The sequence below is a fragment of the Oryzias latipes genome, chromosome 8, assembly GCF_053564925.1.
Source record: "Oryzias latipes strain Hd-rR chromosome 8, Olatipes_Hd-rR_3.1".
Taxonomy (NCBI): domain Eukaryota; kingdom Metazoa; phylum Chordata; class Actinopteri; order Beloniformes; family Adrianichthyidae; genus Oryzias; species Oryzias latipes.
In genome coordinates this window covers 5543282-5558094 of record NC_136244.1, presented here as the reverse complement: position 1 = coordinate 5558094, position 14813 = coordinate 5543282, and the positions used below count along the sequence as shown (strand labels likewise).

General features: G+C 41.9%; 1 protein-coding gene, 1 long non-coding RNA gene and 1 pseudogene across 4 annotated transcripts in view; 2 read left to right on the top strand and 1 right to left on the bottom strand.

Moving 5' to 3' along the window:
* LOC105353547 (protein KRI1 homolog) overlaps positions 1-14813 on the bottom strand; it is a 31264-nt pseudogene that overhangs the window by 3435 nt on the left and 13016 nt on the right. Inside the window, exons 5-12 of the transcript XR_013657607.1 lie at positions 3082-3130; positions 2953-3002; positions 2705-2810; positions 2513-2625; positions 2180-2408; positions 1945-2106; positions 1798-1873; positions 685-1592 (exon numbers count right to left, since the gene is read on the bottom strand). The product of XR_013657607.1 is annotated as a protein KRI1 homolog (transcript). The remainder of the gene's footprint in view (positions 1-684; positions 1593-1797; positions 1874-1944; positions 2107-2179; positions 2409-2512; positions 2626-2704; positions 2811-2952; positions 3003-3081; positions 3131-14813) is intronic.
* On the top strand, positions 3527-7862 carry LOC144994241 (uncharacterized). Of its 2 annotated transcripts, none has more exons than XR_013657681.1 (5): positions 3527-3592; positions 3683-3728; positions 4396-4548; positions 6351-7435; positions 7509-7862. It is a non-coding gene; the product is annotated as an uncharacterized LOC144994241 (long non-coding RNA). The 2 variants fall into 2 exon arrangements; XR_013657682.1 differs by having other exon boundaries at positions 3683-3735.
* Positions 8388-13592, top strand: LOC111947826 (E3 SUMO-protein ligase ZBED1-like). Its single transcript, XM_078951255.1, has 7 exons — positions 8388-11492; positions 11650-11741; positions 11824-12007; positions 12074-12187; positions 12283-12540; positions 12649-13268; positions 13352-13592. Exons 2-7 carry the CDS (start codon positions 11701-11703, stop codon positions 13584-13586), a joined length of 1452 nt encoding a protein of 483 aa, XP_078807381.1. The 5' UTR covers positions 8388-11492; positions 11650-11700; the 3' UTR covers positions 13587-13592.

Here is a 14813-nt window from a genome sequence, read left to right as displayed (position 1 = left end):
AATCCCAGGCGCCTGGAGGAGCCACAAGTGGCTCCACAAACATCAAATCCCAGGCGCCTGGAGGAGCCACAAGTGGCTCCACAAACATCAAATCCCAGGCGCCTGGAGGAGCCACAAGTGGCTCCACAAACATCAAATCCCAGGCGCCTGGAGGAGCCACAAGTGGCTCCACAAACATCAAATCCCAGGCGCCTGGAGGAGCCACAAGTGGCTCCACAAACATCAAATCCCAGGCGCCTGGAGGAGCCACAAGTGGCTCCACAAACATCAAATCCCAGGCGCCTGGAGGAGCCACAAGTGGCTCCACAAACATCAAATCCCAGGCGCCTGGAAGAGCCACAAGTGGCGTCCCAGCTCTCTGTTCAGTAAGTAGACTGCCTGAAAATTAAAAAGCATTTCTAATAATCCATTTTAATTGTCAAATTAAACATTTCTAAATGAATTATGCTACACATTTAGTAGAGAACATTTTGCGGGAGGTGCTTTTGCTTGTGCTGGATTGTTATAATACTTTCGCATCCACCATCCTTGCCAGAGTATGAAAAAATGACATCTAGATTTTTGTCTTTCAGAATCAAACACAGGCAGCTGCTCCTCACTAACATCAAGCCCCCCATCAAGCGCCTCCCAGTCATCAGACTCCAGGCGCCTGGAAGAGCCACAAGTGGCTTCACAACCATCAACCTCCAGGCGCCTGGAAGAGCCACAAGTGGCTTCACAGCTCTCTCTTCAGTAAGTAGACTGCCTGAAAATTAAAAAACATTTCTAATAATCCATTTTAATTGTCAAATTAGACATTTCTAAATGAATTATGCTACACATTTAGCAGAGAACATTTTGCGGGAGGTGCTTTTGCTTGTGCTGGTTTGCGGCACCTTCCATACGTGAAACCAGGGTTCGAATCCGGGCTGCTCCCTGTTCCCTTCTCTACGTCTGTGCCGGTCCCAAGCCCAGTTGCTTTGAGAAGGTTGCGTCAGGAAGGGCATCCGGCGTAAAACATTGCCAAGTTTACCATGTTCACTGTGGCGACCCCTGATGGGAAAAGCCATCAGGGATTTTTTTTTATAGTTGATCACATGTTTGCAGTTGATCACATGTTTTTGCAATTTGGCAGCTTAATATTAATATGTATTTATTTAATACGAGTGTCATTTTTAATAATTATTTTAATGATTTTGATAATAGTTTTAATAATAATTTTAAGTTTTCAGAAGCTGAGTTTGCAGTGTTTGCAAAGGATTATGATTTCAGCCATGTGACCTTGAGTGCCCACTACCCTCAAAGCAACGGGGAAGCAGAAAGGGCTGTGAGGACCATCAAAGCCCCTCCTGAAGAAGGGGGAAGATCCACACAAAGCTGGCAGATCCTCCATCTTCATCTTCCTCTCCTTCTTCTTAATCTTCTTGGATGCAGAGTGTTGGCTGGGGTGCATGAAACACCACTGCCAGCCCAGCTCTGCATTGATGAGAAAGGCTGACTCACAATGAAGTCTTCGTCATCACAGTGAGGTCCAGACGCCTCCCCGTTGTAGTCTTCCTCTGCATAGTCCTCCTCTTGGTCTTCTCCAGTCCAAGTGTCCCAATTCCAGCGATCTGAGGTAAAAACAAAACATGAATCCGATTTAGAATTGATTTTTGTTTTGTTTTACGTGAGAAACATCGATTTTCTTTAATCTGAATCACAAACTACAATAAATCAGACACATTTGACTGTAAAACAGCAGTAAAACTATGGAAAGACACACACAAGCACAGCAGGAACCTCTAATTCCAGCATGCTGATCTTGTATTGGTTTACCTTCCATTTCATCATCATCCTCAAACTGCGGCTTCTCTTCTTCCTCCTCGCCGTAGTATTCATCGCCAAAGAATTTCTGCAAATAGACTCTACAGTAACTGAAAGGCTAACAGAGGGATTGGGGTTCCAATCGATTCATCCGCTCACCTGCATGAGCCGATCGTGATGCTTCGGATCAAAGTCTCCCTCCAGGTCCTCCTGGCTGAAAGCCAGCTGCTCATTTCCCGTCAGCTCCTGCAGCTGCTTCAGCTTCTCCATGATCTCGTTCCTCTTCAGCTGCTTCAGCTGCTCGCGCTTCTGCTCCTTCTCCTGCAACCATCACCATCAGCCAGGAGGTTTGGTTTCAACTCTGGAAAAGACTCCCATCGACTCGCTTCCGAACCTTTTGCTTCCTCTCTTTCACTTCCTCTCTCTTGCGCTTCCTGGAGTCGTCCTTGGAGTGCACGGCCGTGGCGATGTTCCGAGGATAGGTCTTCACGCGTTCCGAGTTGGGCTCTTCGAAGCGGAAGTTGTAGCTTCTCTCAAAGTCTTCCTGGCGTTCCAGAAAAGACTCGCCCTCCTCCTCAGAGTCATCCACGTCCTCCTGAACCACCTCATCGTAGGTCGGGATCCTGAAGGCATCCAGATTACATCATTTAAAAAAAAGGAATAAATCCAAAAGTTCTGACATTTCTCCAACTAAAACGAAACAGAGGAGCTCTTCTGTGGAACACACCGCTCTTCATCATCATCCTCTTCGTTCAGGTAGCCCTTGTTAAGCACATAGTCTCTGAGGAAGCGCTCCTTCTCCTCCAGCTGCGGGTTGTTCCAGTAGTCTCTTAAGTACTTCTGTCTCCACAGAAAAAGCACAAACATGAGCTGGATAGTCAGAGTCCTCCACACGTTTCTTCATCCTGATCAAACTCACCATGTCCTTCACCTCCTCTCCCCCCTCCAGCTCCGCCTGGCCTTTAAGCCAATCCACAAAGTCCGCCTCCTCTTCATCCTGAAACAAACGCAGCTTGGTTTTGTTTCAGCCACAGGGAGACGTTCACAGACGGGGCTTCCCATCCGACCTTCTCCTCCTGCGTCTTCATCCTCCTTGTCAGCAGCGTCGACTTCTGTCAATAAAGAGTGAGCAGGAGCGCTGGACGCCTGTAGAAGCTTTCAGCTCACCTGGCCTTCAGCTCCCGCTGCTCCTGGATGTAGCTGGGAGAAGCCGCTCTCTGCGAAGGAGGCGCAGAGAAATATTTATTTACCTCTTTACTCTCTTTAACTCCTGAATCCAAACACTTCAAGTCAAACCTGTCTTCTCTTTGCAGCTTCCTCTTCATCGCTGTCATCTTCGTATTTCCTGCAAAATGAAAACATTTTTACTGAATAACCCGTTTCAAATGCAACACCGAGCTGACACGGTAAACCCCAGACGTCTGCGGACTGTGCGGGCGGGTCAGCGTCGCTCAAGTAACTTTCGGTTTTTTGACCATGGCGCCATAGTAATCATATGCATGTTAAGAGTCTTTGCCGCTTGTAATATTTCTGTTCTCCTTTTAGAGTCTAACAGGAAGTCAGAACCGAAGGAGCATCAGACTTTGAATGCCCATAAGCAACTACTTTGGACAACTACAGGACACCTGGCCATACAGGTAATATTACAAAAAACTGTTCACATCATTTGTAATATATGTAATAAAAAATAAATAAATATCAATCTACATCCATGAGTTAATAAGGAGTTGAAAAACAACCTTTATGTTTTTTCAAGAGCATGGCACATTCTGACTGCTAATCTGGACCCCCACCCCCAGCTGACAACGTAAGACCAAATGATTAGGTTCAATTTGTCACAAGATTTGGTTGGGTGGTCGTTTGGTTTCATTTTTAATTTTTAATTGGTATGTTTCAGGTGCCACAACATGAGATGGATGTGGAGAAGTGAAGATGATCAAAGAGTATGACGTATCTTATGATCATCATGACCATATTTCAATGATTGACTAGCCTTGTAATATGGTTTTTACTTGTGATATTTTATTGAAGGTAAAATATTCTTTACACGTGATTTTTTTAAAGAGAAAATAGGTGCATATTTTTTCTATTAGGTTTTTAACTGATTTCTTATGCATTTTATTCTCTTACCCTTTTTAATTTATCTTTAGCTGTTGATGAATTATTACTGTTATTTTAGGAGCATAATTTTATTTCAGTTATACCTTTTTTCCCCTGATTTGATCCCTCAGTTTTTTTTTTTTTTTGGCTCCAGTGTTTTTCCTCCCATCGGGACCTTTCACACTGGGAATAGTTCTGGTTTACCATCACAGTTGCTGTCCCATTGACAGCTCCAGCCTGGTGACTGGAGGGCTCTGCACCACTATGTGCCCAGGCCATGGTTGTGGGTGTTGACTCTTGGCGTGCATGGCCCCCAAACATGTCTTTGTCTCAGGGTCAGCCCTGTGAACAATGTTGTGTGACACTAAATAAATAAAAAACATTGTCACCTGAATATTGTTTAAATGAAACTAAATTAAGTATTCTTTTAACATTTTTTACTCTCTTGGCCGTTTGTTTTTCTTGGAATCTTATCTTAATTATTTCTAACAACAGTTTTTTTCTTCTCAGGATGTCAGCCGAGAAGCAGTGAAAGAGGACTGAACTAATCGCTTCAAGATTGTCTTGGTCCTTCCCAATGAAACACAGGACAACCAAGACCCTGTGTATGGGTCAGTCATCAACAACAATAATATCCCACACCTGTTCACGTCGTCTGCGGCTGTAAGTTACTGAAACTCACCCCCACCCCCGCTTGCTTTCCTTCAGGGTTTTTCTACAGAGAGCGTAATTATATCCTCACTATGCAGCACCCGAGCGCACAGTGGCGTATTCGTTTAAAGAAACCAGCGAGAAGAGGGGGGGGGGCGCAGATTGTGCCCCGTCAACCGCCCTACTGCTATAAGAGACCTGCCTTTACATTTGCGGTGATAAAGTATCACTATAGTGTCAAAAACGAGGCCTCTGGCTCTGCTCTACGGACTAGTCTGAAAAACAAGCTAGCTTAGCTAATCAAGCATGATGCAAAATGACTAATTAGCTGGCTAAAAACAAAACCACGAGGCATTGTTAAGGCAAGTGACTTTCTGGACCAATGTCAAACAATTTTAAAAGATTAAAGTCAAGTAAAAAGACAAAAACAATTGAAAACGTTACTTACCAAACCCAGGCAACTTCGATCAACCCGCTCCCTCTTCTGTCTGCAGTGAAAGTGAAGCACGCGCTTCTGACCTTAAAATGGCGGGCGCATGGTGTGCGCATGCGCATATTAGATGACGTCATTGCTGGTTGGATGAACATAATTTTTTTTAAGTTATATTTACCAATTTAATAACGTTGTTTCAAAAAGAAATATGTTTGATATACTTAAATTAATTAGGTATAACCAAAAAATGTGATTAAAATAATTAATATGAACTAAAAAGATATTTGAAGCATTTACTGGAGGCCAGAATCAATTTTTTTAAGTGTATAGTTCAGTTTCACCACATCAGTCAGGAAAACGGATGGAAAAGTATTTATTTACCATTCCGTCATGTCACTGTGTCCAACTGCATCGATCAAAAAGTCCTTAATGTAGCCCATGTAATATTTGTTGTGTTAATTTTGTGGTACCTATTAGGTTAATATCACGGGAAAAATCACTCCATTTGCCTATGAATGTTTTCTGTCTTTAATCCTCCATCCACTATTCAGTTATTGATTGTTTATGCATAGAATGACCACTAGGGGGCGAACGCGGCTTGTTTCACTCTTTCGAGTAAATGCTTTCAATGGGGAAACAGCTCGTCTCGTTTTCCTTCTTTCTCTTTTCAGGTAATTATTAATTTGTTTAGAATATGTCTTGAATATAAACTGTCAGTTTGTTCTTCAAAGCGTCACAGAAATGCTTTTTAGGTTAGTTCATGTTTGAGTGGAGAAAGATACGTTTGCTTGCTCAGTTTTCAAGCACGCGGCTGAATAGCGTGCACCTGTCATTTTGAATGCAGCGACACAGAAGTTAAAATGTTTAGCCATGTTCACCTGTTAGCTATGTTTAATATTTTAAAGTGCTTGAAAATATGACTCATTCGAGTAAATACTCTCAATGAAGAAACAGCTCGTCTCGTTTTCCTTCTTTCTCCTTTCAGGAGATTATCAATTTCACCAAAATTGCTTTTTTATCTTTAATTAGTTATTTGCATGCGAATGTTTTAAGCGGAGACTTTTATTTTGATGGTTCGCTACTTCCTGTTCTTTCGCGGCATTCTCCTCAGTCCCCCATGAGGACTTCTAAGAGTGGGTAAGCCGTAGACGTCACTCGCACTAGTTTGACTGAAAAGAGAGTTTAAAGTTTAAAACATAGAAAAACAATTTTCATAACTTAAAACTCTTCTCACACCATTTTTGTTCTTGCCAATCGTTTGAAAAATGTTGTTTTGGGTAAATGCAGCATTCAGAAGTGTGTTAGTGTTAGCAAGACTCAAGCTAACTTTCAGCATGGTCTCATGTGTGTCTGTGTTTTTTTTTTTTTTGCCTTCCCTCAGGTGTGTGTTGGAGTGAGACCATAGCTCAAAAAGATAACATAGGTGACATGGGTAAGCAAGATACACACACTTCCTGTTGTGGAAGATGGTCTGTTTCCGTACTTGTATGTGGGTCTAAATAATCATTTTTCTTCAAAATCCACCACGTTTAACATACTTTCGCATCCGCCAGCCGAGTATGAAAAAAAAAAGATTTTTGTCTTACAGAAATGAACAGCAGGGGAGGCAATGTATGCGAGCGGCCACAGGAGAGGCCCGGCTCTCGGGTGAGAGTCCAGTAAGTAGATTTCACGCCCGACTTTCTTCTCATTGAACTCTGTTAACAAGATGATCTGGATTTTTAATGGTTGCTGTTAAGTGTCATACTGTATTTGTAATACTCAGCATTAAATGAGAGTATTTACAAAATTAATCATTTGTTCTACTTTCTTTCTCAAATGTGTGTGTTTGTCCGCGGTCAGAAGGACAACAGTTTCTTTCCAGATTAGTTGAGTCTGATATCGTAACACTTTCCAAGAATAGGGAAGACCTTTTGAAGAGTGGAGGGAAATTCCGGAATATCCGTCAAATTGTATCCAGAGAAACATCCATCGTTTTTTTTAATCCATTCCTCCTAGACAGTGATTGCGTCACACAGAAAGTTTGTTTCTGTCCTCCCTACTTGTTTAGACTCCAATATGAGTCACCTGTCGTTCCGGGAAGGGAAGAACACCGGCCGAGAGAGAGCCGGCAGACGTAAGGGTCTAGCAGTGGTCAGTCCTCTTCTGCTATTAAAATTGATGCCCGATTGCTTTTTTTTGTCTCTAGAATCCCATCCGTCCGGCTAGACCAGCCACGGGGACCAGGGGATTGTTATTCTCCTGTCTGGCGGGGGCCGCCGTCATGGCAACATTTCTTTTTATCAGATGGTACCGGCAGGTGCCATAAAAAATGCACATAGTTATTTATTTATTTTTTCAAATTTTATTAAAAACTTTCAAAAAATCTTGATACTGGACTTTCCACATTTCTCCGCTCTGATTTACCTTTTGATCGTTCCGGGAAGGGAAGAACACCGGCCGAGAGCCGAGAGAGAGCCGGCAGACGTAAGGGTCTAGCAGTGGTCAGTCATCTTCTGCTATTAAAAATGATGCCTGATTGCTTTTATTTTGTCTCTAGGTTGGGATCCGCCCACCGAGGCCGGAAGATGATCTGGCCTCTTCTGCGTGGGGCAACATACGTAATTTTATGGCATTTTCTGCGCCACTCTTAAGCAATTTGTTTTTATTTATTTATTTTATTTTTGATGTTTCCATGTTTACATTTTTTTAATTTCTAACTTTTTGTCAGCAATAAAATTCGTTCTCTTATTCATTGATACATTCTTCATATCCGTTTTGTCCCTTTCGGGGTTACGGGCTGCCGGAGCCTATCCAACCACTTGTGGGCAAAGGCTAAGGACACCCTGGACGCTAGTCTGTCACAGAGCCACAATTACACAATCACACACATTAAATAACTATTTTGTATTAACTGATAACTTCATTGGCTTCTTTTTTTAGAATAACCTATGAACGATTTCAAAACCCCGGGAGCCACATGGCCCGCAGAAGACGGAAGACTTGCTCTGGCCTCTCTTGTTTGGGACGGCCTACCTGATTCGGTGGCATTTCCTGCGCCCTTCCTAATGGCCGTATTTATTTTTCAAATTTATTTATTTAATTTTTTGATGTTTACATTTTTTTAATTTCTAAATTATTATCAATAATTAAATTTGTTCTCTTATTCATTGATACATTCTTCATATCCGTTTTGTCCCTTTCGGGGTTAATTATTTTATTAAATATAATATTTTAATAATTCTTTTTTTCAATCATTTATTAAAATTCTTTTGTTCAAGTTGTTGCTGTTTTTCATTTGTTTTTGTTCATGAACGGTTATTTGTTTTGATGTGTACTTTATTACTAACTTATCTTTTTGTATTTAAAAAAAAGTACGTTTTTTTATAGTTGATCACATGTTTGCAGTTGATCACATGTTTTTGCACTTTTGCAGCTTAATATTAATATTTATTTGATACGGGTGTCATTTTTAATTATTTTAATGATTTGATAATAATTTTAATAATAGTTTTAATAATAATTTTATGAGTTTTCAGCAGCTCAGTTTGCAGTGTTTGCAAAGGATTATGATTTCCGCCATGTGGCCTTGAGTCCCCACTACCCTCAAAGCAACGGGGAAGCAGAAAGGGCTGTGAGGACCATCAAAGCCCTCCTGAAGAAGGGGGAAGATCCACACAATAAGATATTTGTTTTATTGGGTCTACTTGGATAACTAAATTAGAGGAAAAGTTTTTAGGAACGAATCTATAATAGAATGCCTTTATTATCACTGTATAGGTGTGTGACCGAATGCCCTCTTACATTTGCACCCCAATGGAGACTGGATTTGATAGTGGTTAAAAATATACAATTTATTAAAAACTTGACACAAGTTCCATAAAAGAGAGAGTTAAAATAAACGCGGACAGTTGGACCGCACTACAGCACTGCATAAGGGCGGCTGCCTCCAGGATCACCTCAGCCCCACTGCACCGGTGGGTAGCCAATCAGACGATGCCAAGGGAGATGTCCAATCCCAACCCTGAGGAGTACCTGCTCAGGGCCCCAATACACACAAAAACACACCACAACACAAACAGTGATTAAAAGAAAAATACAAAACAGAAGAGGTGAACCTGAGCAGGACACAACTAATTTATGGGCCGAAAACAGGGGTCCCCCTTACACAATACTACATATGGCACCCACCAGCTACCGTAAGGATAAAGAGAGGAGGCAGCCACCTCCAGCCAGGTCCATGAGCACAAAATAGTTTAAAAATGGATAAAAGCAAGGGGGTTAAGCTTGATTAATACATTAAAAACAACGACTAAAAAGACTAAGCAAAACAGCAGTGGCAACTCTGCCGGAAAAAGAAAAATAAGAAAAATGTTTACAAACCGTTATGTTACCTCTAATGCCCCCACCTGTTAATAATAATAATAATGGATTGGATTTATCTGTGCTTTTCAAGACACTCAAAGCGCTTACATTGTGTCCATTCACTCCTCATTCATACTTGGTGATGGTAGCTACTGATGTAGCCACAGCTGCCCTGGGGCAGACTGACAGAGGCGTGGCTGCCATTTCGCGCCTATGGCCCCTCTGACCATCACCAGGATCATTCACGCACATACACACGCCAGTGGAGCCACACTGGAGCCAAGGAGGGTGAAGTGTTTTGCCCAAGGACACAACAACATTTTGGCTGTTGGGAGCGGGGATTGAACCGCCAACCCTTCGATCATTGGACGACTCGCTCAACCACCTGAGCCACTGTCGCCCGTATAATATAAATAGTATTTAAAATGTTGCAAACTTAAATTCTTAAAAACTTTAGTAAAAGGTAGGGATGGCCCGTTTGACACGGTGCTTCAGCGCGTTTCACCTTCACGAAACAGAGTGTTTCGGCACAATGTTTCGGGGCGTGTGTCAACTAGTGCAGATCACATGGTTGATGACGTATGATGCGCCAAATGCTTCGTTTGGTCAAACCACGCTTCTATGGAAGCGATTGTGTAGCATAAATAAAAAGAAAAGTCAAAACCAAAAATGCTTTTTCATTTTCAAAATGAAGCTGCATTTTCTGACTCATTGTAATTGTCAAATTAGACATTTCTAAATGAATTATGCTACACATTTATCAGAGAACATTTTGAAAATGAAACGTCAAATACCATTTTCATTTTATTTTTAATAAAGTGACAGAATAAGCAGTGTTGAGGAAGGAAATGAAAAAGCATTTTGGTGGATTGCTTTTTCGTTTTAATTTTGAGTCAGAAAATGCAGCTTCATTTTGAAAATGAAAAAGCATTTCTGGTTTTGACTTTTCTTTTTATTAATGCTACACATTTGCTTCCATACCCTTCAGATCTCACTATTGTTTTGAATAGTTGGGCGCGCTATTCTCTAGAAATGCAAAATGAATCCTGAACGTTTCCCGGCCAGTTCCATCGTTTCCCCTGTATTGGAATCAGCTTCAGTTCATTGCACTTTACCATGGCTCCTATTAAAAACGTTCTGTGGCTCAGGATCATTTCAACTCGGCCTTTCCTAATAAAACACTACATCATGAACGTTGTTTATAAAAAAGGCATCTCATTTTCTTGTGATTAGAGATAGCTTAGTGGAATACTTAATGGCATTTATATCAAAAGGTTCTAGGTTTGAGTCTGGCACTGTACAAATCCTTTTTGCATGCATTTTTTTCTTCAAGTGATATGTATTTTGCTGTGTCAAGCACTTCTCACAGAAAGCGTCACACTTTGTGTTGTTTTACATTTTTTTTATCATCATTAACAAAATTGTTCTGTTTTACATTTTTTCATCATTATTTCCACATTGAAGTGTTACAAGGAGCTTTGTTGAAACATATGTCGATATACATCCAGTCCGCCACCAGATGCCGCTGTTCTGTGTGGTTTCAAAGCCCTGAATGGGTGGTTCATTTTTCTTACACAATTAGATGAACCCCAGTGAGTAGGGATGGCCCGTTTGACATTGGGCTTCGGCGCGCGGTTCACCGTCATGAAACAGAGTGTTTCGGCACAATGTTTCGAAGCGTGTGTCAACCAGCGCAGATCAAGTGATTGATGACGTATGACGCGCCAAATGCATCATTCACCTGAACCAGGTTTCAGATCTCAGGTGTGTTTGATCAGAAGGGCGCGCTGTTGTCTATAAATACAGATGAATCCCAAACAACGTTTCCCGACCAGTTCTGTTGTTTCCCGTGTATCGTAAGAATCAACATCATGGCACCCGGTAAAAAACGTTCTGTGGCTTGGGATCATTTCAACTTGATTTCTCCAAATAAGGTAATACACTATTAACGTTATTTTATTAGTAGCCATTGCTGATTATGTCAGTTTTATAGGTATGTCTGTCAGTTGAAAGGAATCATTTTTATTCTTTCCATTTCTTTTTTAGGTGCAATGTTTGATTTGCAAATATGAATTTGCATTTAATGACAGTACATCCTCCATGATGCGACATCTCCGCTCCGTTCCTCATGTTGAAACTCCGCAGTCTGCAAATCAAGCCTTCAATCCACCTCATATTGGTAATAAGAATATATCCAACTAATGGCACTCTAAATAAGAACTAAAACGGACAGCTCAGTGGAAAGATCAGTGACATGTGAATGCTGAGGTTGTGGGTTTGAGGCTCAGCTTCTACAAGTAATTCTTTTTTTTTATCTTCATATGTATATTTTGCAGTGTCAAGAAAGCAAGAACTTGATTCTGCATTGGTGGATATGATTGTAATGGATGCACAACCATTTTCAATTGTTGAAGACAAAGGCTTCAAGGTAAGGTGGCTAATATTATATAGCATTTACATTATTTATGTTTTTGTGTACATAATAAGCTGTATTTTTTTGTCACTATTAGGCTTTTGTCAACCTTTTGGACCCATCCTACAAAAACAATGGTGGAGGAGAAGTACAAAGCCAAAAAGGAGAAGGCCTTAGATGTGGTTAGCAGGGCCTCTGCTGTCAGCCTTACAGCAGACATGTGGACATCCATTAACATGGACGCTTACTTGGCTGTAACATGTCATTTTATCACCGAGGAGGTAGGTATCCCCTGCTTTGTGCAATGCTTTGGTTTATGTATCTCAGTTTGATTTTGTTCATTCTAGGTGGAGCTGGCCTCTGTGGTATTGGGGGTTCTGAAGTTTCCCCAAACCCACACTGCAGCTCACTTGGCTGAGGCCAAAAATCTTCTCATGGAAGAATGGGGAATTAAAGGGAAGGTGCGAGCCAGATCAATAAAGTACAAGATCATTCATCAATATGGCCTCCCACTACCTAATATACATGATTTGTGAACATGTAATCTTTCTTCCAGGTGACAGGCCTGGTTACAGACTGTGCTCCCAACATGGTTGCATGTGCTAATATATTACTGCTTCGGCACATAATGTGTTTTGCACATATGCTTAATTTGGTGGTGAAAAAGTCCCTCGCCCAAACCCCTGAACTAGAGGATATCCGAAGTAAGGGGCGTAGGATTGTCTGTCTTTTTAAATCCAGCACCACAGCGAAGGAGAAGCTGTCAGAGATGCAGCGACAGCTGGCCAGGCCAGAGCACAAATTAATACAAGAGGTGAAACATTTTCTTTTTTTTTTTTATCTAAGATTTTACATGTTTTTGCAGTTGTTTATTGTGTTACTTTCTTCTCTCCTTTAAAACGTGCTTGCTGTCTTATCTTAGGTGGAAACGAGATGGAACAGCACATTTAATATGTTGGAAAGGCTGTTTAAGGAGAGAGAGCCACTGGGGGCAGCTCTGGCCACCCTCCATACAGACCTTCCTCCACTCACCTCAGAGGACTACCAGGCCATACACCACTGCTTGAGCGTTCTTTCACCGTTTCAAGAGGCCACAGTTGAGCTTTCGACAGAAAAACGAGTGTCAGCATCCAAAGTCATTCCCATGGTCAAAATGCTGAAACATTACATCTCAAGCAGGTGTGGTCAGATCACACACCCACTTGGTGAAAAACTGGCCACTAACTTGAAGAACAATCTCCATGAGAGGTTTTCAGCTCTGGAGAAGGTCACTGCTCTGTCAATGGCAACCTTGTTGGACCCAAGGTTTAAAGAGCTGGGGTTCTGCAGCCAAGGCTCTGCCCACACGGCCATAGAGCGACTCACTAAAGAGTGTGCTGCAACAATGCAGGTGCTACTTCCAGAGGCACAGCCACAGTCGCCACCTAGAGAAGGTCCTTCAAGTCAGCAGGAAGATGGTCTCTGGGCCCTGCTGGACAGGCATGTGGGGGTTCAACAGCAGGTGACCAGCACAACTGCCAGTGCAACAGTGGAGGTTCAGAGGTACAGTAAAGATTAGAATCCTCATCATAACTTCTGCTCATTTTAGACTGGTGCATGACAATAGGCTATTAATGTCCTTCTAGGTACTTAAAGGAACCTCACATCCCAAGGACTCAGGACCCACTGAGATACTGGGTTACCCACAAGGTTTTATACCCACATCTCTACAAGCTGGCAATGAAGATTTTATGCACACCAGCTTCATCTGTGCCTTGTGAGAGGATGTTCTCCAAGGCTGGCGAAATCGTCAGCCAAAGACGAAACAGGCTGAAGCCCAGCACAGTGGAGAAAATTCTGTTTTTAAATAAAAATCTATAACATGTATCCCACCCATTCATGTTAGACCCTGGTTCACAATCACTCATTCTCACTTTATACATAGCATTCACAATGTAACACAAGCACTTCTCACAAATCTTCAAACATTGTCTTTGTTTTATTTCCACACTGAAGTGTTACAAGGGCAAGGAACTTAGTGGAGTAGATGATATACGTCCTGTCTGCCACCAGTTGCCGCTGTTCTGTGTGGTTTCGAAGCCCCAAATGCTTCATTCATTTTTCTGGCACATTTACACGAAGCCCCATGAGAGCTTCATGGGGCTTCTATTCCCATCCCTAGTAAAAGGACTCAAATGATTAAAAGCTTTAGTATAAAGGTCCACATGTCAAGCTCACCCACCAAGGCCAAACCAGGAAACCAGAATCCAGATGGAACTCCCACAGCTGCTATTTATCAGCCTTGTGAGCCAATCACAGCTCAACAGACAGGTGCTGGCCATGAATATTAACCTATGGAACACCATGAGGGACAAACTACCACCCACAGCCCTGTCTGCCACATGAGGATGTCATCAAGAAGGGACAACAGTAGGGAAAGGGACTGAACCAAGTGAACAGCTTCCTCTCTTCAGCAGACACATGTTCCGAGTACAAGTGTGTCAAAAGCTGGTAAATACTTATAGATGATGCATCTTTTTGTTTAGTTTTTTTGCTCATTTAATCCATTTTGATCCTTGCATTTAGCACAGACATTCTCACCGTTCAGGCCGTTGATTGGAACAAGCGGAAGCCAGAAAAGTTGGACCAGACATTACCAAAATGATACTCCCAGGTAAAGAAATGAGCAGCATTGTAGATAAAGGGATCTGTTCCCACAAGGATCAATCATAATGACCTTGAAGGACATTGAAGGACTTTATCTGAGCCTCAGGAAAACAAGTACCAGCTGTTTCATCAACATACGTGTGATGAATTGCAGATTTTGGTGCCATAATAAAAAAAAAGGCTTTATGATGTCATGCTGCTGACCATACTGTGATTGGTGAAGTCCAGCAGTGCTGGGGGTCCTTGAAATGTTGTTTGAGAGCATCTCCTCCCTGCTTCTGGAAGGTATAGCCCAGCAAAGCCAGGAAGTTTTCTCTTTGTAATTTGTATGGATGTCCAGGGCTTGTAGCACTTATGTGTTTTCCTCTTTAATTCTTAGGCAGCACAGAGGCATTAATGGAGTGAGGACGTGAAGGACTAACTGTCTGCTGAGGAGGAGAT

What these genes read in the sequence shown, in the direction of transcription:
- LOC111947826 (XM_078951255.1), top strand. Translation starts at nt 11,701, where the DNA reads ATGCACAACCATTTTCAATTGTTGAAGACAAAGGCTTCAAG. An exon ending in TTGAAGACAAAGGCTTCAAG is followed by an intron (nt 11,742 to 11,823) that starts GTAAGGTGGCTA and finishes TGTCACTATTAG; the next exon opens with GCTTTTGTCAACCTTTTGGA. An exon ending in GCAACAGTGGAGGTTCAGAG is followed by an intron (nt 13,269 to 13,351) that starts GTACAGTAAAGA and finishes ATGTCCTTCTAG; the next exon opens with GTACTTAAAGGAACCTCACA.